The sequence below is a fragment of the Maniola hyperantus genome, chromosome Z, assembly GCF_902806685.2.
Source record: "Maniola hyperantus chromosome Z, iAphHyp1.2, whole genome shotgun sequence".
Lineage (NCBI taxonomy): Eukaryota > Metazoa > Arthropoda > Insecta > Lepidoptera > Nymphalidae > Maniola > Maniola hyperantus.
In genome coordinates, this window is record NC_048564.1 from 4,005,423 (window position 1) to 4,032,123 (window position 26,701).

General features: G+C 35.8%; 1 protein-coding gene and 1 long non-coding RNA gene across 27 annotated transcripts in view; one reads left to right on the top strand and one right to left on the bottom strand.

Annotated features, from left to right (window-relative positions):
- The window catches only part of LOC138404565 (uncharacterized), a 30,154-nt gene extending 4,905 nt beyond the window's left edge, over window positions 1–25,249 (bottom strand). The window contains exons 1-3 of the long non-coding RNA XR_011238456.1: window positions 25,067–25,249; window positions 23,429–23,464; window positions 18,910–19,059 (exon numbers count right to left, since the gene is read on the bottom strand). This is a non-coding gene — a long non-coding RNA (uncharacterized lncRNA). The remainder of the gene's footprint in view (window positions 1–18,909; window positions 19,060–23,428; window positions 23,465–25,066) is intronic.
- Window positions 1–26,701, top strand: part of LOC117995295 (coiled-coil domain-containing protein AGAP005037) — a 173,887-nt gene that overhangs the window by 24,287 nt on the left and 122,899 nt on the right. For 3 of the 26 annotated variants that reach the window (XM_069508889.1, XM_069508894.1, XM_069508895.1), the window contains exon 1: window positions 6,768–6,980. The exons of 16 other annotated variants lie outside the window; for them this stretch is intronic. Coding sequence is in view for 1 of the 10 variants with exons in the window: in XM_069508898.1 (XP_069364999.1) it covers window positions 19,280–19,313 (34 nt within the window). In the remaining 9 variants the exon portion in view is untranslated. Of the gene's footprint in view, window positions 1–6,758; window positions 7,151–19,128; window positions 19,314–26,701 lie in introns of those variants that run through there. 7 more of the 26 variants (XM_069508890.1, XM_069508891.1, XM_069508893.1 and 4 more) reach the window with 6 other exon arrangements.

The window sequence follows — 26,701 nt, forward strand, 5'->3', positions numbered from 1 at the left end:
ATACCACATCCCACACCGGCCGTTGCACTCACAAACTCACTCAGAGCCCAGCGACAAAACTATCCCAACCACACTCGCTTCTCGTTGCTCGCCAAATTGTTTCTAGTTTTTAGCTCAATTATTTTCTCGCAAATCGTCGGTGGTAAGACAAGTGCTTTTGACCGAATCTTTTATTACTTTTTAATTTTTTCCGATCTTCTGGAGTTTTTTATACCTATTCAACTAAAAGCGATAACAAAAGCGAACTTTTTCAGTCTATTCCTTCTATTGATACGCGTGCCAAGAATTCTATTTTTTAGCGTTTTAGTGTTCAGTACTCCAAGGGTGCCAGCGGGACCCTATTACTAAGCCTCCGCTCTCCGCCTGTTTGTCAGCGGTCGAAATTTTCATAGTGTATATAATTCATTGCCGCTATAACAATAAATTATATAAAACTAAGATGGAGAATTTCAAAATGGCCACCATGCAAATTAAAAAATAAATAAAAAGTAAACAGTGTTATATCTTGTACGATGGTACGGAACTCTTTGTGTGCGAGTCCGACTCGCACTTGACCAGTTCTTCATTATTTATTTCGTGTAGATCGCAAAAAAATGTCCTTTTCTAGCACAATTTTTTTATTTTTTGTTTAAACGTTTGCGTTTAAGTTTCTCAGTGTAGTCCACTGCAATTTTCTATTGTATAGTTTTTCGCTACACTCACAGAGTCCATTGTAGTCTTGAATAATTTATTTTTGAACTCTAGTGCAATGAAAATATTTGAGTCAAAACGTTCTAATTGCTCAATGCTTCACGTTGAAACCCTAACCTGGTTTTAAGGCATTAACGTAAATGTAATGGTCGAAATTTTGAAATCAACTTGGCAAAAAAAACTTAGCAAAATAAAATTAGCTAAAAAAACAACTGTTAGCTACATTAGTGACTATGTTTTCAGGATTTCTAAGTCCAAATTTCCTTCAGTAAATCCTGCTTCCAATTTTTTTTGAATATATTTCTTTATTTTCGATATTTCTAATATTTTTATAAATAGTTTATTGCATTGATGTGCCCCGGACTTAACTGTATCACTGTACACAGAACGACATTTTCAAAAAAGTATAGGTTAAGACTGAAACCACGTCGTACATTGATTAAAAAATAAGTACGTATTAAAAATACATTCGGGATCCATTAATTAACATTTTGTCTAATTATATAACAGGAAAAGGTGACTGACTGATCTATCAACGCACAGCTAAAACTACTAGACGGATCGGGCTGAAATTTGGCATGCAGATAGCTATTATGAAGTAGGCATCCGTTAAGATAGGATTTTTGAAAATTCGACTAGGGGTGAAATAGGGGTTTGAAATTTGTGTAGTCCACGCGGACGAAGTCGCGGGCATAAGCTAGTATGCTATAAAATTATACTATTGCGGTTTGTGCAAATTAAGCTTGTTGTTCCTTAAATATTAGGTATCCAAAGTAAGCTTGAAGTAGGTACAGTTCTAACTTCTACCACCTTCATAAGTTACGCCGATGTACCTGCGTAGAAAGAATTTTTGAATGGCGCGAAAATATTTCAGCCAATCATAGCGCGCTTTCGTTCGCTATTGGCCGTGGCCTACACACCATGTTCTGTACGCGCGCAACATAAGATAGTACGAGTCTCTATTGTTCTTTTATTTAAAACCTTAACGTCACGCAATAAGGTCCGCATTTTATTGGCGTTAACTTGCGCTTTCTGCGCAAATGAATTTGGCCGATAAATTGACTTATAAAGTGGTAGTACTGTAACTAGGTAGGTAAAAATGTAAAAGTCATTACTTATATTCCAATATTACTTTCTGAAATTGGCGCGAAGCAAAATTAAATAAGGAGCTAATTTATCAACGTCTATTTAGACCTATACAAAAGCGTTTTAGCAAATTCACAACTTAAAAGCAGAAAGACCTACTGTGCATATGTTTTGTTCTCATTTACAAGCCAGCTCACGGTGAATATCAGATTTAACGCGCACTTAGGGCTAAAATATGCATAAATTGAAACATAATCTTTATTTGATTAAAAATACTAAGAGTATCTACAAAAAATATATTAGTAAACCAAATCATGGCATAACCATTAGAGCCTCGATAGCTTAACGGTTAAAGGAGTGGACTGAAAACCGAAAGGTTGCCAGTTCAAATCCCACCCGTTGCACTATTGTCGTACCTACTCATAGCACAAGCTTTACACTTAATTGGAGAGGAGAGGGGAATATTATTCAGCATTTCACTTGGCTAATATTCTTCAAAAAAAATTACCAAGTAAAGTTCTTAATTCCCAAACTAGAATCCCCTGTGCTATGGAAAACCCGAATAGGTAAAGAGTAAGAAAAATTATTTGAGTGAATTGTTTTTTAATTCCACTTTTTTTAAACAGACAATTGACAGACTGTAAAAATAAACGTAAATTTAGGTTTCAAGAAAACTGATTTTGAAATATTGAAATACGGAAGAAAATTTGAGGGCGACACAAATACTGAAATCAGTGATTTCAAAATACAAATTTGCTCCTGAGACCGATTAGTGTTTAAAAATAATAATGCGAAAAAAATATTTTTGCCACAATTTTATAGCACACATTATATTTAAAACTAACTTATACCCGCGATTTCGTCCGCGTGGACTACACACATTTTGAACCCCTATTTACCACCTATGAACCCCCCCATGATTGATGAACATGATTTAATTTAATTTAAAACAACTTAATTGTTAACAAAATTACAGACAGTAAGAATGTAATATGATACACTTAAAAAAAAGGGCGACCTTATCACTAAATTAGTGATCTCTTACACTATTAAACAGATTTTTATTTATTTGTATGCATAATAGTTTTTGAGTTATTGTGCAAAAAAATTACGAAAAAAATACCCAAGTACGGAACCCTCGGTGTGCGAGTCCGACTCGCACTTGGCCGGCTTTTTTTTCGAAATTTGATACTGTGAGTAGGTATTTTATGCTATCCTTGCGAAGCCGGAACAGATTGCTAGTATTATAATAAAATATTATGAAATAAAGCAGTTCACTATAGAAGGAGATAATTAAAAGCTGATTTATGAAGATCTTTTCAGAAATACACAAAAAAGCTTTTACGATTTCATAAAGTGAAAAGGCCGGCCTATGTTAATGTCTTTATTCTTCACATTAAATTACTGGGAGTCTGGAAAAAAGGGCCGTCCGCTTTTAGCGTTTTCAAAGTAAAACTGTGGAACAATTTCCACATTTTACATCATGGCTTTATTTAGGGCTAAAGTTCAAATATTTTTAACTAGATGATGCCAGTGACTTCATCCGCGTGGATTTAAAATAATATAACAAAATGATTCAGACAGTGATAATCGTATTATTGAGGTCTATTCGTTCAAAAATTCTTCTTTAATGTTGATTCTCGTATGCGTATTGGTGCCTATATTGAATACACTTGATAAAAGAAATTGCCCTCTAAAATTCTCTCTAAAGTGCCTTAAATATTCCATTAAAGTGGAAGACTGATTCAAAAGGTACGAGTACGATGAATCGCTTTAGTTCAAACCAAAGAGAAACCAAACGCCTCTCGATTGCTTCTCAAACAGAGCAATCGTTGGAGGCGTCAATGAAAAGCACTATCTTAGACCTGAACATTAATAGAATTCACTTTCGCCAAAGTAATTTTATTTAGCTAGTTGTTTAACCTTTGAGTCTCTTCTTTGTTTTGTTTCATGGTGCCAAATTAAACCACAGGTATAAGTCCCGCAAATTGCTAATGCGTTCGCGTTTTTTTGTAGTAAAACCGAAAGTGTTTCTGTCTGTCTGTTTCTTTTTCAAGGCTCATCCATAAACAGTTTTTGAAGAAATTTGCTCAGAGATAGGTAGTTTGTATTTCTAAAACAGATATTGACTACTTTTTATCCTAGAAAATCCAAAAAGCTCCTACAAATCCAATCGAAGCTGCTTGCATCGTCTAGTCAAATATTAAAGTTATGTGGATATTATTAGAATTTGAATTCTGTTTAAATACAACCCATATAAATATTTAATCACGGCTGTTCGGTTCGACCGTGCACACTAATTGTGTGCACAATTCGTGGTGCTTTCCAATTTATATTGGAAAAGCGGCAATTCAGATAGTTCGAATGATCGATTCTATTAGCTCAATTTGTTACTTAACCTCAAATCAGATAGTTCGGATGATCGATTCTACTAGCTCAATTTGTTACGTGTGAATTTGAACTGTGCCTTTCTGTATAAAGGTACTAATAAATTTTTAATAATGGTAGGTAGTTTTTTCCGTAAACTGCCTAATAATAACGATTTCAAAATATCCATTTAACAAACATTAGCTCGGGGGGTGAACCAAATTTTTTAACTCACGCTTTACATGTTCAGGAGGTAGATATATACCCTAAAAATTATTTTTTCATAATTGAAATATGGTCTGGTGTAACGGTAATAGGTATAACTGTATTAAATTTCAACCTTAAAGCTCTTGAAGTTTATTTTAAAAATGTTTGCGACACACAGATAGACGAACAGGAGGACAGACAAATAGACTAGACGAAATTAAAAAGTATCTTACAAAAGCTTTCTTGAAATCCTGTGGAGTTTTCCGCAAATCGGCTTACACGTTTTTACTACGCCGTAGCAGGCAGCTACGCGATGCACACAGACGCTTATAAAATCAGCTGTCTTCTTAGCTTTTCCGTAGCGAAATAAAGAGTAGCATTTTCTCTTTTAAACATTTTTCTCACTTTCCTACTGTACGAGCGACTCGTACATTTTTATGTTATTAATTTATTATCAAGGTCGCCCCATTCAAGGGAATATTAATTAAGTACGCAGTGTTTTAAATTTGGAATGACTTGCCTCTACCAGCATATAATAATAGGATAAATATTAAACTTGTGTACACCTTAATTTTACAGGATTAATATAAATGAAATATAATATAAAATATATAATACTAGATGATGCATTCAAATGACTGCCGCATCAAGCTGAGGCAGTGCCCCGTTCAGCCAAATTAGATACTAGGCTAGATTTAAGAAATGGGTACCTCGGTCTTGAGGAACCAAGGAGCTAAGGACTCTATCTCTATCTGTTTGTATTTTTTTTACTTGTTGTTTTTGGTTGAAATAAGAATATTTATTTATTTAAAGATAACCTACATCAAACTTACACAAGTACGTTTATTAATATTGCTGCAGTTGCTCTGCACTGCTCTCATTTTATCTTGCTCTGATTTTATCTCTTTATCGAACTAACGATAACGTAACGATCAAACGAGGCTATCTAGGAACTATTAACTTGGGATGAACGGGGATCTAACTACGGGGAATTTTCATTAACTGAACTTTTAATACACCTTATTTACACCTTAACACCCGGCGTTCTCACTTGTCGTTTGGTGGGCTCAGATTTTAATCAGATGTTCCAGTGGCAGGCACTTTGACAAAAATCTGTTTCCGACAAGCTACATATAAAATTTTCTGCCACTGGAACATCCGATTAAAATCCGGGCCCGACAAAAGATAAGTGGGAACGGGGGGTTGCATATTAACTTATGAACTGTTAGCTTCGTTCGAGTGGGATTTTTTAAAATCGGTGAGGGGTTAGAATTTCCCAAAATCCTGAAACTCGTACTTTTTAAATTTTGCTCAAAAGCCCAAATACCAATTTTCATACTGGAAAATCTATGTATTTCTTTATTTTCAACCAAGCCAAATACGGGGGTAAGGGCGGTTACGTACTTATCCGATCCGAGTCCACTCAGGAGACGAAATCACTCACGATAGTTTAAACGCTAAAATATTTGAGTACTGTACAAGGTTTCAATTTAATCGGATAAACGATGCGCGAACGCATAGCTAAGGAATAGACATAGACATAGATTAGATGATGCCCACGACTTCATTGTTGTGATTTTAGGTTTCTTAAAAATCCTGTGAAAACTCTTTAATTTTCTATATAAAATAATTCGGAGTAGAAAGTAACCTATGTCTCCGGGATGCAAACTATCTCTGTACGTACCAAATTTCATCAAAATCGGTTAAACTGATGAGGCGTCAAAAATTTAGCACACAGACACCCACACTATCGCATTTATTATACAGTTTTTACAGTTTCCACAGGTTGGCGATTTGTCTAATTTTAAAGTGATTGAATATTTTTCGAACAATAAAAAAAATATAACATTGATGTGAAAAAATAATATGGATCAGTAAAATTTTCATATTGCATCATGTGGTAAGGGAATGTCGAGCGCTTGGAATTCTCGCTTGAAAGTTATTTGAGTAGATACCTAATCGGATTGCATTGTAGCACATCCACTACTTTTACCTTTGATGTGAACTTTGTTCTCGTCGTTGTTCAATGTTCTCAATATTTATTATCTCGCTCTGCTGTGTTTGTGATGTCAGCTATTTTTAAATATTTATCCAGAAATTGTGCTGGTGTTGCTGCCAGGAAATATTCTTTGCTAGTGGACTACAGCACATACTGATAGGGATTCGTATTTTCACCGATGCAGAGAAACGCCTAGCGTGAATGCTGTACAGCCAAAATTGAGACGTTGTTTAGGGTTGCTGATTGGGGGACTGTCTCCAGCATTACGGTACAGCTACAGCGCAAGGTCGATGCCCGCATCGATCGCGGAGGAGAAACCGCGCGCCTGTGCGGGATCGCATATACAGCGAGCAACAGGCCTAATGGAACCTGCACTGAGCTCAGTAAAAACACTCAATGTTCAGTTTCAAAGAGGGCGTCCGAGGGCGCAGACGGCGCCCCGAACGTCGCGATCGCACCAGCATATTGCGCCGACGTCGACTTACCGGCTTCCAAACACCAATAACTGTGATAACAAACACCAAAAAAACTTTTAGGTAGACTCTAAACTCATGTGCGTTTCGCATGCTTCCCTTACCGGCTCCAATTGTGGCGTTTGTCGTCTGTTTTGGACTTATGGGTGTGGTTCAAAGTATGTTACGTTAAAATGTCCGTCGTCGGGACGTAGGGGGAGGGGTGGGAACACCACGTGATGTATTACTCCGGTAGAAGCACAACCCTACATGAGTGCGGTGCATCCCTTGATTCTGCGCGTTGCATCTTAAAACTTTTAGCGTGAAATTCCTACGAACGGAACACGTGGTAATGGACTTGAAAACAGATCTCAATTTAGTGACTAACTAGACATGTCTACTTAGTAACATATTGTAATCGAGAGTTCGATCAGCTGCCCTTTTGTACCCGACCTAACCTACAGCAACATTTATTTAATTCTGCTGCATCCGTATTGTTTTACAATTCTGAAAATATTTCTTTCAACGGCGATTTTTGACCTCACTCATAATAATTTTACGCAACGTATTTACTATCAGTTGTTTTATGTTTGGTGTTACAAAGCACATACAACCGCCTAATTGCTTAATTGTTTTTGTGATTTGCTCAGAGACTAGAAAAAATATTCTTGATTTCAAATAGGATTTTTTTTTTCATAATTATTAAAATCTGCTTGCATACGCCGTATAGACAGAAGAATATTTTATTAAATATAAAACCAAAATATTAACGATTACCAGAATTATGTCAATTTTCACCCTCTCTATCTGCTTAACCAAATCTAGAGCAAAAAATAAAAAATAATTTAGCAAAAAAATATAAAAAAACAATTCGCCTGAGGACTTTTCAATAGTATGTATAGTTCATAAATTGAGAATCAGCCCATACTTATTTCATTTTAATTGGAATTTATTTCAACATTTTGCTGTTTCATACACACCTACAAATTTTGGTGTTGCGTACACACCCACGAATATTTTTCGGTAAGTATATCGCACCACATCAAAAACGAGAGCCGTAAAAACAAGTAACACACGAAACATCATTTTTGCCTCCTGGATTAAAAAATGGACAGCTGATTGATATGCCGGGTCACGTACGTACTCACGAGTATTTTGTAAACAAATACATGTGTTTTCAGCTAACTTTACCACGCTCGCGCCGTAACTTTAATCTAGGCCAAGTTTAGGTCCTGAACACAATATATTTAATTTTCACATTAAATACTTAAACATTTTTGCGGTATTCCTCTAGCATTTAATTAATTATTTTGTAAATGTATATTTTTTTGGTAGGATATTTTTTTAGTTACTTACAACCGCACTCAGAGTCACTAATCGTTACTTAAGATTTAGTTAAAACGAGACAGATTTATGTGAGAGATATATAGCTCTGTGTCGTTTTAACTAAACTTAAGTAACGATTAAGCGACTCTGAGTATGGTTGTTAGATACCTAAGTCCTCAATAGTACGTGATTTGTTCGTATAGTATATTTTCTGACCCCAGGATTTCGATTTGTGGACAAACCTGCAGGTGAGCTGTTAACGTACAGTTGTCCCAATAATAATCGACTTAAAATTATAATTTTAAGATTTAAACGTTTGACCTTTACTATATTTTATAATTATTAATGCTACTTGTACAGAGCCGTACCTAGAGTTGAATTTAAGGTAGAGGACGGGGAGCGGTAGTTACAAGTAGAGCGGGTTAATTGAATTTCGTCATATTTCTAAAAAACTGCCAACGCATTGGCAGTTCTTCTGGTGATATTATGTTCATGGGCAGTGGTAATAACTTTAACTTAAAATTGGGCTTTCTCGTTTGCGGGCTTTTTATATTAAAAAATAAAATAAAAAACGCGAGCGGTTTCATTCGGATTATTTCTGTCGGTCGCCACAGATGCAAAACGTTCCTAAATGTTTGTGACAAACCACTGTTTTTTTAGCTACGTTAGACTAAGGTATTTTTTCTCTGTCATAATGTTATAATATCATAATGAACAAACAGTCTACTTAGCATATTAACTGATGCCATTTTTAAGGTAGAGCATTGCCCCACAATACCACCCCCTAGCTACGGTCATGTACTCGTATCCAAATAATCTACTCGACTTGCTGGCGAATGTGCATGTTAATAATAAAACTATGTACATCATATCTACTTGGTATTTACCAGAATGATAATATTATCATGAAAATTCATAAACTGATACCTTATTTTATACTTACACCACTGCTTTTTAATTACCGTAAAAATTAAGGTCGAATACAGAGAAAGTGTATTGTTTAAATGCACAATCAGATATTTCTTTTACTTTGATAACAATTATCTTGTTTTTAAAATATTAATAAATATGTTCTATATGTAAGCTAAGCTGATTTCCAGTGGACAAAGAGCAAGCACGTGCTAGACCTACGTTATTTTATAAAAGCTGAAAGTTTATCTGCGTATTATCCCCAACACTAGTCATATCATATGAATTTAGGTGATACCAAGTAACAAAATTTAGAAAGCACACACAGCCAAAAAACTACGGGGTGTTTCCGTAAGGTACCTACATAATATTTTATATAGTACTAAAGCTGCTCCTGCAATGAATGGAAATAAATAAACATGTTCATAACTAAACAATCGTATTTATTTCTATTGTATAGTTAGTTAGATCAATATGTTCATATTTTATAAGTAACTAGCTGACCCGGCGAACTTCGTACCGCCTAACACGTCACTCAATTGTTTTGCCTTCCTGGAACCCCAAAGCAAAGTAATTATCAGCCCACTCATTTGTGAACATGTCTGGCGCTGAACAGAACCGCCTTTAATTGGGTATTTTCCTACTTTTGAATTTGATAAATATTATTACTTTATTATAAACTAGGATAAAAATAATGAAGTACGCTGAAAAAAATATTAAAATCCAACAAAGATTTACAAAGTTACAGGCATTTTAATTTTGGAGTAGAAGACTATCCCTTTCTCGCAAAACGAAAATTTGTATGAAACCGCACGGAGCCACTATGACATTAGTAAGGTGTGACGTCAAAGTGCTATATCGATATCTCTGTCTAATCAGAAATATTTAACTTTTTTGTTATTTGATCGAATTAATTGGTTTTTTCAGTTTACGTCATTATTTTTATTCTAGTTTATAATAAAGTAATAAAAAATTGGCCTCAAATACCCAATCGCAAAACATTAAGAAACGTATGACCTCATTGATATCTTTCGTTCTTTTTTCTCGGTATATTTCCATCTTGAAACTCGAATCTCGGAATTGGGTTACGTCTATTAATAAATTGACTAGGTACCGTCTTTAATATAGCATTGTTATATCATCTAGGCGATTTTTAAAATTGATAGCACAAATATTTCTGTAAACATAATTTAACATTTAAAATACAACAATTATTCAGCATTGGAAATAGTAGACAAGTATATCACGATCTAGTTTAGAGAAAGAGGTTAATCGCCGAATCCAACTTGGCTGAGCAGCTGTCGGAAAACTTCGAGATGGCTTCTCATCCGAATTTCTCAGTGCTTGAAGGCCAAAGTCGAACTGTGCGTGTTGTCACTGATATGTCATATGGATCCGAGATATGGTTAACATGGAACTATGCGAACTTATATGTACTTACATGTTTTTAAAAATTTAACTGTAATGTAATATTTAAATATTCATACACCAATATTCTAAGGTAGAATGCATAAGGCTCGCCAACTAATTTTATAACCATGTTATGTCACCTGCATTCTTATGAATAAATTTATTATTTATTTATTTATTTATTTATTTTATTTATTTATGGAGCTATGGGCTTCATAAGGAAGCTTAGAGTCATTCCGTGGGTGATGGAGAGAGCTATGCTTGGACTCTTGGAGTTTTTCGGAGAACCAAATTAACCGTCATAACGCGCGCTAGATAGCGCAGTGTTGGAAGACTTTCCCTATGTAGACAAACGATATCAAACGAGTTGCACGGAGCCGCTGGATTCGGGTGGCGCAAGACTGTGGCGTTTTGAAGTCCCTACAAGAGACCTTCTATCGGTTGATAATGATAAATTCAACATCATTATAATCACTACAGCCTTTTGTTATTCCGAAAGTATAATGATTCATATCAAGCAAACGTTAGGCTTAAAGGCTTATACAGGGTGCAAACGGTATAATATGCAGAGGATCATTTTTCAAAATCATTTTCAAAACTTCAAAATGGCATCTACTTCAAAATGGCATCTACTTCAAAATGGCATCTACGCAAATTTTCCACCCTACCTACCTACTTATAGAGAGAGAGAGCCAGTGCGTGCCAGACCTTCGGTATTTTATAACAGCTGAAAGTTTCTCTGCCTATTGTTGCCAACACTGGGACGAACGTTTGTTAGGATGTTTGTTTGGATCAGGGTGGCTTTAGTGGTGGAGATAACAGGTAATAAAGGTGTAAAAAAAATTTACGTCAAAGTATAGTTTATTTTTTTATAAGTATTTTCTTCGGAATAGTATTAGACATCACGTCATTTTTTTTTTTTTTAAATAGATATAGCGAGCAAGCGAGCAGGCGGGTCACCTGATGTTAAGTGATTACCGCCGCCCATGAACATTTGCAGCACCAGAGGAGCCGCCGATGCGTTGCCGGCCTTTTAGGAATTTGTTGGTCCGCCCCTTGAATAACCCCATGTTATAATCTAGTGGGAACACCGCCGATGGGAGTTGGTTCCACAGTTTGCACGTGCGTGGAAAGAAGGATCTGGCGCAGCGGACGGTCGAAGTGCACCAGACACCCAGATGGTGAGGGTGAAATTCCTTACGGTGGCGCGCGGTGCGGTTGTAGAAAAAAGAGGGTGGAATGAGGTCAAAAAGCTCTTCAGAGCACTCCCCATTATACAGGCGATAGAACACGCATAGAGAGCTAACGTCTCTGCGGTGCTCCAGGCTTTCCAACGAGCCGGTTAGTTTGGGTCATGCATTGCCAGACACTTAATGACGTGATTTCTAATACTATTCTGAAGAAAATATAAAAAATTAGACTTTATAATTTGACGTAAGATTTTTAACACGGTTATTGCCTGTTATCTCCCAAAGCCACCATGATTCAAACAAACGTTCCTTACGCAGATAAATTTTCAGCTTTTATAAAATAACAAAGGTCTGGCACGCGCTGGCTCTTAGTCTATTATCTACCTCATAATCGGGCATACAAATCCCAACGCTGCAGGCAATCCATTAGTGCAATAATATAATAGGTATTCCGTCGCCAACGTATGCCACAGAATAATATAATCGAACTAACGTACGTATGCCAGCTAGATTACAATGAGTATAACAATATAGGTTTCAACAATATGATTTTATTTTTCTCGAGGCTAGCTAGCTAGGAGCACACTTTTGACTTTCGAATAAATTAATGTTTTTTTTTTAACTTAAATTTAGATTTTAGTTTATTTAATAGAATAATATGTCTATCCATTTTGAAATCCAATTAAGCCAAAATACCAAGTTATTATAATAATATAATATAATAAAAAGCTTTATTTTTATCCCTTACTAATTAATTTTACATTTTTATCTATACTTAGTTTAAACTAGATATTCTTATTTTTATCCTTCCCAACTTACTTAATATTTACACTAAACAATTAAAATAATCTAATATCTACAATAAAAGTTTTTTTTTTTTTTTTTTTTACTTAAGTTCTATGTAAGGGCCGCCAGTGGCGGTAAAAGCCTCCTCCATTTTACTCCATGTACACCTATCTCTGGCCAGCGTACTCCAAATCTTCCCCGCAACTTTCGCGAGGTCGTCTTCCCATCTTTTTAATGGTCTTCCGGGTCTTCGCTTCCAATTCAAAGGATACCAATTTGTTACAGTTTTGGTCCATCTATCATCTTTGTATCTTTGAATATGCCCCGCCCATCTCCATTTAAGTCGTAGGATTTGCTTTATTGCGTCTCTCGCTTTAGTCTCACGTCTTATATCGGAGCTTCTTACGCGGTCTCTTAGTTTCAGCCCAAGGAGACTTCTCTCTAGGCCTCTCTGGCATGTACGTATTTTTTTAATTGTTCTGATAGTAAGAGGCCAGGACTGACATGCATAGGTAAGACATGGTAAAAGACAAGTCTCTAATACTTTAGTTTTTATTTTTGTGGGAAGGTTACCTTTAAAAATCTCCTTCATGCTCCAATACCTGTTCCACGTATTTGTTACCCGTCTGTCTATTTCTTTGTCAATGGAGTTTTCAAAGGAAATTAGCTGTCCGAGATAAATATACTCGTCTACATATTCTATATTAACCGTCTCTATCTTGATATGTTTCTTTACGGAGTTTGTCATTACTTTTGTTTTATCTTGATTTATTTGCAGTCCTACTTTTATACTTTGTGAGTTTAGTGTTTCTAGCATATACTGCAGATCGTGCGAGTTTTCTGAGAGTAGTACAATATCATCTGCAAATCTCAGGTTTGATAAGTATTTGCCGTGAATTCTTAACCCAATGCTGTCCCAGTTTAGCTTCCTAAATATATTCTCAAGTACAGCTATAAATAGCTTTGAAGAGAGCGGGTCGCCCTGCCTAACGCCCCGTTCTAACTTGAATGGTGTACCAACTCTATCTATACGTACGCTAGATGTGCTCTTCTGGTAGAGTTCCTTTATAATATCTATATATTCTTTATTGATGCCTTGTTCTGATAGAGCTCTCCAGATAGCCTCATGCGATATAGAATCGAAGGCTTTGGAATAATCTACATAACCAATATATAAGGACTTTCCATATTCTTTGTATTTCTCTATTATATTTTTTAAAGTATGAATATGGTCTATGGTAGAAAATCCCTGTATAAAGCCTGCTTGTTCAATTCCTTGGCCTTCGTCTATGATTTTTGTGATACGTCGTAATAAAGTGGTAGAGAATACTTTATATAGGCATGATGTTAGACTTATAGGCCTATAATTGCAGATTTGATTTGGGTCTCCTTTTTTATATATCAGTGTAATTTCAGAATATGTCCATTGAGACGGAAGCTTTTTCGTCTTGAGTATCATGTTAAAGAGTCTTGTCATCGGTTTTATAAGAATGTCCTTTCCAGCAATAATGATCTCGTTGCTGATGCCGTCTGGCCCTGGACTTTTTTCTTGTTTTAATTTATTTATCGATAGCTCTACTTCTCTTTCTATAAACAGCGGCACTGAGTCGTCATTGTAAGAGTTCTCTACCATTATTTTTGTTTGGCACTGTTTACTGTATAAAGTTCGATAATATTGGGTAGCTACCTGAACTATATCATCTCTATTTGTGACAGTAGAGCCTGTTGCTGACTGTATTTGACTCATTACTATTTTAGTGGTGTTTAGCTTTTTATTTACTTTTTTTACTGCTCCAGTCTTCTCCAGTAAGTACTTTATGGTGTCTAGTCTATACGCTCTTATATTTTCTCTTATTTTTTTATTTATAGTTCTATATAGTAAGCTTAATTTTTTCTTTTCTTGTTTTGTTTTATTATTTTTATTTTTTAACGTGTGTCTCTCATTTATTAAGTTTTCGACTTCTTTGGTTATTATAAATTGTCTTTTATTTTCTCTATTTGTTATTCTGGCTATTTTTGAGCTATCTATTAAAAAAAATTCTATTCTGTCGTAGATCTCCTGAGGGTTTTCACAGCTTTCCCAGTCAATAATACTTATTTTATTCAAAAGTGTTGCTTTTAGTTTTTCTCTATCAACATGTTTCGCTGCCTTCTGATTATAGTGACGTCTTGATGACTTTTTGAGAGAAATATTAACAGCTGCTCTCACCATTCGATGGTCACTCGGAAACCTGAAATTACTTAGAACACTAATATTCTCTATTGATTTAGGTACATTTGTTGTAATAAAGTCAATTTCATTCTTTGTTATTCCATTTGGTGACTCCCATGTCCATCTCAGTTTCGGTGACTTTTTAAACATTGTATTCATTACTTTTAGTTTATTTTGTTGGCAAAATTCAATAAATATTTCTCCCCTTTCATTTCTGTTGCCGTATCCGTACGAACCCAAAGCATAGCTATCATTTTGTTTTATTTGCCCTATCTTCGCATTCATATCTCCTATACAAATGATGTGCTTGTTGCATTTTTCAATTGTATTTTGTAAGCTTTGATAAAAATAAGTAATCTCACTGTCATTAGCCTCACTTGTAGGTGCATATGCTTGTATAATTGAGTAAATATTTTCCTCAATTTGTACTCGTAGTAGAGCCACTCTCTCAGTTATACCTAAAAAGTCTAAAATTTTTATTTGATTTTGTTTTCTTATCAAGAAACCGACTCCCTTTTCTCCCTTCGTTTCGCCGTAGCTATATAGCATATATTCGCCTCTATCTTCTATGTTATAGCCTAGACGGCGCACTTCGGAGAGCCCTATTATATCCCATTTTATTTGTGATATTGCATGCTCTAGTTGTATGACTCTACCTTCGTTAGCCAATGATCTGACATTGAAAGTGGCTATATAGAATGTTTTCTTTGGTGGAGGGTTTTTGTCTACTACCCCCGCGGTGACAGGCCGTTCTGGGGGAGGTTTTTTATATTTTTTATATTTAAATGTTCCGTTTTCTCTAATGTTGCTGGCTTTTGGCGTTAACCCTTGAGTTAATTGCTACTGTTTTTCTGGTGTCATATTATCTTGATTTTTGTTTTGTATATATTGGCGTATTCCGTATGACATTGTTTTATTCTTTTTATTTATTTGCGTACCAGAGCTAGGAATATGCTCATTATGATTTTCCTCCGTATTTCTTGTCTGTGGAGGAGTGATGTGTAAGGGTCTTTTCGGGACGAAATTTGGTCTAGTTGTAGAGCTTTCTTTGTTTTTAATTATGAAGATACCAAGTTATTACTTTACTTAAATTATGGACATATGGTTTGGAGTTGTGGGGCACAGCCAGCAACTCTAACATAGAAATACTACAGCGATATCAAAATTCAGTCTTTCGCACAATACTCAATGCCCCGTGGTTTACCAAAACAACAGAAATACACGAATATCTTGCAATGCCCACAATTAAAGAAGAAATAAATATTAATGCAAAGAAACACAAGGCCAGGCTTAAAGTCCATGCAAATAGTCTGGCAGTGTCACTTACCACATGCAGCAGAGTTAGTAGGCTGAAAAGAGTCACAGTAGAAGAACTGTCAAGTACACACTAAAGCCAGCGAAAGCATTATGAGAAGAGTTTCTTGATGGAGTGACCTTCTCTCAACCTTGAATGCACTCATAAAAATCTGATAAAAGTCCATCCAATAACTGATTGCAGATAGCTTAGATATCAAAAAAAAAAAACTTTACTTAAATTAAAATTACCAAACGAGATTTTGAAATCCTAATTTTAGAGCGTTTACGGACAATAAAACAAATCCGCTGTGTTCAGGAAGTACAGTTACTACCTTTTATATGTAATTTTTTGGATCGGAAATTTAGGGCGAGGTTAAATGCTCTATTTACTGGTCTATTTTCCACGAAACTGAAAAAGAATAATTTAATTAAATCATGTTGAAAGTAGAAGCCTTTTTAGGTCATAGTTTGCAAGCTACAACTTGAAAATTTGAAGTCGCGCATTTTGAGACTAAATTTATTTTATTATTTAACAGTGTTCACATGGCACCTGTGTTCTAGGTCAACAGTTCTAAATCATTCACATGAAAGACATTTCTAGAAAATGCACTGCAAAATAAATAAAATATAAAAATACAAAATGATGCCCGCGACTACGTTCGCGTGGATTTAGGTTTTTAAAAATCCCGTGGGTTTTATAAGTTTTATTAGGTTTATTATAAGTAGCCTATGTCCTTCCCCGGGATGTAAGGTATCTCTGTATCAAATTTCGTTAAAATCGGTTTAACGGCTGGGCCGTGAAAAGCTAGCAGACAGACAGACAGACAGACAGACAGACACACTTTCACATTTATCATATTAGTATGGATAGTATTGATGACTGTGTCACGGTGTTATTTTAGACTCTAGTAGGTACCTACTTGCGATGTTTTTAGCGTTTTTTTTAACTTTTTAATTCTGTTGTGATAATTAGTGCTAAAACGTAGGTATATAATACGAACAGTCGGATATATTCATAATAATTATATAACCTCGTTTCAACAATGGATGTCCACAGTTGGACATAGGTCTTTTATACTAGTAAAGTAGGTTAATGGTCTATTCTTATTTATATTGTTTTATGTTAAAACTGCCTGCGACATACGATCCATATTCATTATCATCATCATTAACCAATACACGTCCACTGTTGGACATCTTGGGTGGGGACTTCACAGTCTTGTGCTGCCGGAATCCAGCGGCTCCCTGCGACGCGCCTGATGACGCCTGTCCACCTAGTGGGGGCCGTCCAACGCTTCCTGGTACGAGGTCGCCATTCCAGCACCTTGGGGCCCTAACGTCTATCGGTTTTTTGAACTATGCCTATTTAATTAACAATTATTGGACGGCAAATATTTTATAGGTCAAGCTAATTAATCAAAGTACTTAATGAGTCTTGGGCTTGGTAAATTAATGATTTTCAGAGAAATATTATTATTTAAGCCTGTTTCTGATATTTTGATATTATGTATATTTTTCACTAGAGAATGTCCGCGTCCGCGTGGATTAAGTTTTTAGAAATCCCGTGGGAACTCTTTGTTTTTCCGGGATAAAAAGTAGCCTATGTCCTTCCCCGGGATGCAAGCTATCTCTTTACCAAATTTCGTCAAAATCGGTTGAACGGTTGAGCCGTGAAAAGCTAGCAGACGGACAGACACACTCTCGCATTTATAATATTAGTATGGATATGGATTATAGTATTATTGATCAAAAAAATTGTTGTTGTTAAAAAAACTGTGACACGTTCGTAAAATATGTATATTGTACCTATATGTACAAAAAATAATTCAAAAATAAATTTAAAATCGACTTATAATAAAAAACACTAAAAAGTAAAAAAAAAATATTTAATTTAGTACCGAATATATACAAGAGTTATTGTAGTTCTATAATAATATTTTTTGGAAAAAAGTTAGCTATTTACCTACACAAGTTTGGCGCATATTAAGCTGATTTCAAACTAGGGGATATAAATTATATTACAGTCCGTTCAATATTGGTGTTCCACATTTGTTAATATTTATTCTAAAAAAACCGGCTAAGTGAGAGTCAGGCTCGCGCAACAAGGTTTCCGTATTACAGTCGTATTTTTTCGACATTTTTCACGATAATTCAATAACTATGATGCATAAAACTAAAAATAAATCTGTTTTAGAATGTACAGATGAAGGCCTTTCATATGATACCCCACTTGATATAGTTATCTTACTTTAAAATTGAAAATACTAATTATTAGTTCATGACCACAATTTAATTTTTTTTGTGTGATTGCACGGTTTTCAGATTTTTCCCCGAATGTCAGCTATAAGACCTACCTACCTGCCAAATTTCATGATTCTAGGTCAACGGGAAGTACCCTGTAGGTTTCTGGACAGACAGACAGACAGACAAACAGACAACAAAGTGATCCTATAAGGGTTCCGTTTTTCCTTTTGAGGTTCGGAACCCTCAAAATTGGTAGAAATGTTGGGAACGCCAATATTGACCGGACTATAATATAATTTATATCGCGTAGTGTGAAATAAACTTTACGATTAATCTGGATGTCACGTTTTTAAAACATTAAAAACACTGACCTCTATTAAGTAATGCACGCTGGAGCTGCTGGAGCTGGCCAACCTGTTTTTGCAGTAGCTTGATTTTCACCTAGCGCTGATAGCAGCAGCGATGAGCGAACATCATAAATTGTGAGCGTACTTGGAACTAAATGTTAGTGATGGTGACACATAATGTCAACACGAAGACCCAAACTGTCAATTAAATCCCGGTACGCTCGCTGGGGTGCTTCAAATCACCACAAAAAATAACTGTCATTTTGTATGGCACGCCTTCTATGGCCATTCCAGTGCGAAAAATAATCCGGACACTGATGTTAAAACTAATATTTATTTAGGTACCTGAAATACCATTTAGATGTAACTAGAGTTATTGGAAGACTACCTGCTCTACCTCCTACGACTGCCACAAACTTGATAGAACGCCATCTGTCGGGACTACATGAAAGCAGCACATAGTCCTGAAATCTGGTTCTGCTCCCGTAGCGGATCTTATGCCTGCTAGTTGTCTTGCACACCATCTTGACTGGATCATCTGTATAAATAGAACAAGCAGTAGTTTAATTCATTTGTTGATAGCTAGTGGGTGTACATTGTTCTATGTTTTCTTATGCACAAGGGATTACTGAAAACGCAGATAAAAGTAACAAGTTAGCATTTTCACGCGAATGAAACTGTGTTGGTATTTTAATATGAAATTTGTGCAATGTGAGATAACTTGTGGTAATTAACATCACTACTGTATCTAGTTATAGATGCCTTGGATACGTTTGTTTTCTACAGAAAAAGGTAGGAGTTTATAAAGTACTTCAAACATTTACTGCACTCTTCCAGCATGTTCAGTCACTAACGCTTCTTATGGATAAAATGATTAAAATGTATGTTCTGCAATGGCGAAAATATTTTTACAACAAATCATTTAGGATCATTTAAAAATTTGGTAGGATAGGTATGTTTTTTTTTCTAATTAAATAAAGATTAAATAATAAATTTATTTATGCCAATTAGTTACAATATATAAATTTATAGCCCTGACTTCCAACCAAACTAAGAAATCCGTGTCTTGTATGTCGGTATTTTCTCTATACCTATGGGTACATGTTGGCACACAAGAAATGATAAAAAACAATTAAATTATGAATATATGAACAAAATTATGAATTAAATAATTTAAGAAACAAGTTTTTATAGTAAAATAAATATTTTTATCTCATCTTTAAATAGCCCATGCCGCATGACCCACTTTGGTATCGAAACTACAAAGCTGTTGTTAGCATTTAGCAATCAAAAACTAACATAAACAAATAACGGTAGAATCTCTACCGTCAGGAAGGAGAGTAGGAAATAACAATTTTATTGTTTGTTTAAATACAAGTGTAGGTAGTTACAGCAGAGTAGGCTTAACCTCAGTTCAACATAATCGAAAAAAAAATTAAATTCTTGTAAGCATATTTAAAGAAAAACCGACCAAGTGCAAGTCAAACTCGCGCACCGAGGGTTCCGTACTACAGTCGAATTTTTCCGGCATTTTGCACGATAAATCAAAAACTATCACGCATAAAAATAAATAAAAATCTGTTTTAGAATGTACAGGTAAAGTCCTTTCATGTGATACCCACCCCACCGGGTATAAGTAGTAAACTTACTTTGAAAGTTGAAAATAGCAATAATTGTTCACATGAACACATTTTCATTTTTTTCTTGTGATGTAACCACAAATTTACGGTTTTAAGATTTTTACTTGTACATTCTAAAACAGATTTTTATTTATTTTTAGGCATAATTGTTTATTATTATTTAATTAATAAATCAATTATTGTGCAAAATGTCGATTGTAGTACCGGACTCTCAGTGCGCGAGTTAGCTCGCACTTGGCCGGTTTTTTTTTGCATCTATGTGCGTTAAGAAATTAATTTTTTTTTTTTTTTAAATTATTAACACACAAGGCATTGTAAAAAAACCACAGAGGTTTGACCCTCAATGCGGCTCCACTATAGAAAGGTTCACCACTATTTATTCACGAATATTATACTATATAGGTATAGCGGTAATATTCAGTATAAAGAGGTTCATTTGCACTTTACATATTATCTGTAATTTCAAGTTTCGGAGACACGTATTTATAGACATTTATACAATTTTAAAATGATTAACATTATAAATAGAAAACACGATTACTACATAGATTTCGTTAATATTCACTGGAAAGATATTAATTTGCACTGATCTTTACGTAATTTCTTAATTTCAAGACACGTAATCGCGTATTTTATACAGATTTATGTAAATAAAATGAAATTAATTAGGTCCCTAGCATTTTTAGAAACACAAAACCGCAAAGTATGAACTACGAACACATATAAAGATTACCATAACATAAACCTATAATACTTTTTTTTTAAACTGGTTTTACGGCTCTGGGATCTATAATAATCTTGCTGGGAACCAAAGACCAATAAAGTAAACTTAGCAAGATACTTTTTTTTTTAACTGGTTTTACGGCTCTGGGTTCTAATCTATACCTCCCCCCCGCTCCCACCATCAAGAGCGAGCGAAGCGAGCTCGGGACTTGGGGCACTCCGACTCGGAACGGTTAGGTTAGAAGGGGATGGCGGGGTCTGTAAGACCCCGCCATCCCCTTCGTGGGTTATTTCTTTTTTTACCACCCAGAAAAAAGGAGCCCCGCGAAGCGGGGCTCCGTCGACGGGCCCCGGTCGACGGGCCCCGGTCGACGAGAAGAGACCACCACTATGGTGGGGGGTCTCTTTCCTCCCCCCCGCTCCCACCATCAAGAGCGAGCGAAGCGAGCTCGGGACTTGGGGCACTCCGACTCGGAACGGTTAGGTTAGAAGGGGATGGCGGGGTCTGTAAGACCCCGCCATCCCCTTCGTGGGTTATTTCTTTTTTTACCACCCAGAAAAAAGGAGCCCCGCGAAGCGGGGCTCCGTCGACGGGCCCCGGTCGACGAGAAGAGACCACCACTATGGTGGGGGGTCTCTTTCCTCCCCCCCGCTCCCACCATCAAGAGCGAGCGAAGCGAGCTCGGGACTTGGGGCACTCCGACTCGGAATGGTTAGGTTAGAAGGGGATAAACCCCCGCCCCCCCCTAACCTACCCAATCCTTAAGTTTTTTAAAACAGGCTACGCCAGAAGACTCGCTTTAAAGCCGTTTAGAAAAAAAAAGTTTACTTTACTGGTCTGTAGTCTGTACAGCAGCAGCAAAAGTATTATAGATTAGAACCCAGAGCCGTAAAATCAGTAAAAAAAAAAGTATTACAGGTGTTAACGGTGGTAACCTATGACAGTATCTATTGTATTTTGCGATTTTGATTAAATGCTAATTGTGATTAAAGTGATTAATTTTATTTAAAAAAATGATTTTCGAGCTCTGAAATTTTAACTTAGAGTTTCAGGAGCACCCCCTTTAGTGCCCCCTATCCCAATGGATGGTATTGTACTCTATAGCAACCCCCTCAATGCGTACGTCTGCGCATTACATCATGCCTACTTAGTCATAAAACAAAATTAGAAATAATACTATTACTATATTATAATATAATAACTTAATGTTAAAAACAAAGAACATATATCACTTGCTTTAAATATCACTTGCTTTAACGGTGAAGGAAATCATCGTGAGGAAACCTGCATGCCTGAGAGTTCTCCATAATTTTCTCAAAGGTGTGAAGTCTTCCAATCCGCACTTGGCCAGCGTAGTGGACTATGGTCTAAACCCTTCTCATTCTGAGAAGAGAGCCTTTCTCAGCAATGCGTCAGCGCGATACGTTGGTGATGATGACTCAAGATATTCAATTGAAATGCAATTCTTAGGGTAAAGTTTCTTTACGGTGTTCCTGGCTGGTTATTTAGCCGCATTGCATTTTTTTATTTTGTAGACCGTAATTGCAGAAATTTGATTCGAGTAGCATCGTATTACGCTTAGGCTTGGAATTAAATGTATGATGCGCAGACAGCGTAGTCAGCAATTAAGGATCCTTACAGACGTACCACTTTATTAAGCTCTCATAGTTAAAGTTCAACTCTAAGGGTGTAAAATAGTGTTTTAAAATTTGTATAGTCCACGCGGACAAAGTCGCGGGCATAAGCTAGTCTTCTTATATAATTGATCTCACGCACTGTTTGGCGAAAGCCATTAACCTTTGACCATTGAAACCTTTGGTTGAACGACTCGCGTCCCAGGCTATTGTACGGTAATGGTACTAGATCGAAAACCTTCACGAAAGTACCAACACCAATTGCACAAAGTTTCGACTTAATCGGATGAATGATTTATGCGAACACATAGTTGACGAACGGACAGATAGACAGACTACATGGATGTACCTTTATATGATGATACCCTAGTGGCTAAGACATTTGATGGCCTCCCTAGCGCAGTGGTGGCACTGTGGTCTTATTAGTAGGAGGTTCCGGGTTTGATTCCTAGCAGGGGTTTGGAATTCTATAATTTCGAAATTTCTGGTCTGGTCTGGTGGGAGGCTTCGGCCGTGGCTAGTTACCACCCTACTGGCAAAGCCGTGCCGTCAAGTGATTTAGCGTTCCGGTACGATGCCGTGTAGAAACCAAAGGGGCATGGGTTTAAAAAAACTGACATACCCCTTCCAGGTTAGCCCGCTACTATCTTAGACTGCATCCTCACTTACCAACAGGTGAGGTTGCAGTCAAGGGATAACTTAATGTATCTGAATGAAAAATAAAAAAAACAGCTTCCTATTGGGGGTCTGGGGCTTGATTTCGGGCACGCTCCTCTTACTTTTCAGAGCTTTGTGCGACTTTAAATACCTAGATACTTAGTAGGTATTTACCGAGTACCCAAATAGATAGACAAACATTATTATAACGAGTATAGTAGTGAAATAGGTAATACTAAGATTTTTACTTACAATTATTTTAATTCCAGACAAATGCTTCCTCAGCACCTGAAATTACCAAGAAAATATTATAAGCAAGTATTAGCTAATAGGTAATATATATTTATGATTTATGATTTATTTATTCATTTGCTTTCATGGTTACACGAAGCCCCGTTAGGGAATTGCAAAGTTAGGTACATTAACAATACATACATGCTAAATATATAATTATTATACAATTACATGCAAACTACGTGTTACATTATTTTATAATAGATTTTATCAGGTAATTATATAGGGCATTCATTTTGAATCGCTATTATTTTTATTTATTGATCGCACTAATTAATTAAGTTTGTTATAATGTCAATTAGTTTCTTCTTTGTTAATAATTTAGTAATATTAGGTAATATATATATATATATATATATATATATATATATATATATTATATATAGGTAAAATAATAGTAAAAATCAAAAGTATCAAAAAGCGTTATTAATTACCTATTTTGAATAAATCATTTGACTTTGACTTTGACTTTGTAATATAATTATTATCAACGATTCTGTTTAGAATGATAACGTCATTTACGCCTTCTGTCAACTTGAGCGCAGCTTGAAGCTTGAGCTAAATTCCTTGATTAGATCGGACAAAAACAACAAATGTTTATTAGTCTTTCAGATTTCAATATAAGTAGGTGTTGGTATATTTTTTTTTAATTATCAAAACGCCAGTTTATTGAACTACAAAAATTCCTTAAACTTGATTAATAAAACTAACACTCATTTATCCACCTTAACTAAAATCGTTCGTAATTCATAATTCATAATTTTTATTGCAAAAAATACACGTGAACACGTTTTAAGTTTAGTTTAGTAAAATAAATAAAATATGTGAAACACATGAATAAAACATCTGTGACAAACCAAACAGACACTGAGACAATTCCATAACTGTTTAGCTTTTTTCCATGGGCTCACTAGTGAGTAAGTATGGATCTCCTCTTAGAACGAGAAAGGCTTAGACCATAGTCTGCCACGCTAGCCCAGTCAGGATTAGTAGATATATTTAAGTAGGTAGTACATTTGTCATTAATACAAATACTTATTTTTTAGGTCTGAAATAACTCTTCCCTTGCACTATAATATAAATTATACTTAAGAACCTAAACTGTAATAACTCTAATACCTTCTTCTTCTTCCGTACCCTATCCAACGCTATGTGGGGTCTGCACAACATGTCTTTTTCTTCCACTCACTTCTGTCATCCGTCAACGTATGCGTGTAAAAGGGGTGGATACACCCTTTTTACACGCATATCTTCTTACACGCAAATTTATCCACCCTTTCTTTGGTCGTCATCTCATATTTTATCCTTCCACATGCATATTTAACATTCTTCTAGTGACATGGCTTTCTTCCCTCCGCATTATATGCCCATACCATGCCAGCCTATTACCCTTCATCTTTTCTACCACTGGCGCTACTTTCAAACTTCCCCTTATATATTCTGAAATATATACCTACTTTCAAAAAAAATATCCGCTATACGATAGTATATTAAAATTATATATACAGCACACAAAAATAAACACTTAAAAATTGTATTAGCAGGTAAGTATAGATACGACTAGAAGCTAAAACTATTAAAATTTATAGTACTCACTTGGAACACACGGTATCTATGCCGCTTAGCGAATTTTATGCACAAATTCAACTTCAAACTGTTTGAAATCCCGCTTTTAAAATAAAAATCACGCAATGTAAAATTGCGTGCAACAGGTAAATACAGACTTTCTATATTTAGAGCAAAATCAGCTCTATTGATTCGCGCAGGCCCCGTAGCATTGCACTTGCACGCAGCGCCGTGCGGTTGCATTTCACAACGGCCCATCTAGAAACTACCGAGGTACAATGTACTTCCTGCACAGAGCCATCTTGCGAGTTTTCCGTAAATTTTGTTCCTATGCATTATGGAAACTTGTCGCTGTTCTGTTTCACTAGAGCATAGCTGCATAGTGCATCGGAACCAGCAAAAGGCAGATAGAGTTGCTATAGCAATGCGAAAGGTGACGCCAGAGGCTCTAGGCTTTGCTCTTTATATTTTCATCTATTAGGTACAAATTTTTATGGCAAAGTAGTTTTTACCTTTAATAAGTACATTATGCCTGATAAAGATCACTGTAGTGATATACATATTTGTTTGGACCTTTCTAACCCATGATTTAATATTTTGTGAAATGAAATTCAACATTTTGGGACTCAATGTTTTACGGTTCCGCACCCGAAGAGTGTCAACGGGGTACCTTATTACTAATCCTCCGCTGTCTGTCCGTCAGTTTGTCTGTCAGTCAAAAATTTCTACTAAAAAAGTGTAATTTCTTGTGCAATATTACGGACTACGGAACCCTTCGTGTGCCAGTCTGACTCGCACTGACTGATCATTTTACTATTAATTGTCGTTGTTTAACACGATATACTTATCTAATCTCTTCATCGTCATCATCATGATCAACCCATGGCCGGCGCCATACAGCGCACGGTTCTCCTCTCAGAGTGAGTAGAGTTTTGATCATTGTCTACCACCCTGCCCAAGTGCGGATTGGCAGATTTCACACACCTTTGAGAACATTATGGAGAACTCTCAGGCATGCAGATTTCCTCTCAATGTTTTCCTTCACCGCTAAAGCAAGTGATATTTAATTAAGTACATAAAACGCACATAACTCCGAAAAGTTAGAGGTGCTTGCCTGGGATCGAACCCCCAACCTCCGATTAAGAGGCGGACGTCCTAACTACAAGGCTATCACAGCTTCTAATCAAATAAACGATAAAATAGCTTCAAACTAAACCCACTATCACTTAAAGCCTCAAATTTTCAAATCAAAGTTCATGTCCTCATTCGCGTTTATTCGAAGACCACGTGTGGGGGCTGGGAGGCGTTCTGTGGTAGAAACCTTTTTTTCTCGACCCCTTCTCTAAATAGGAACTTAGCACAAAACAAAGTCAAACTTCTAAACCGCTTACATAAACGAATTTAATTGTGTTTTATAAATAAAAAAAATACCTTTGTATAATACCTACTTTTGAAAACATAAATTTAAAATCAACCAAAAATTTAAAATGATTATTATTTCTAACACCTATATTGATTAAAATACACAATACTGATTGTAATAATATGATCATCATATTATGAACAGATAGTCGTCCACAGCTGGACATAGGTCTCTTGTAGGGACTTCGACAAGCTACAGTTTTGCGCCACCTGAATCCAGTGGCTCTATGCCACTAGTTTGAT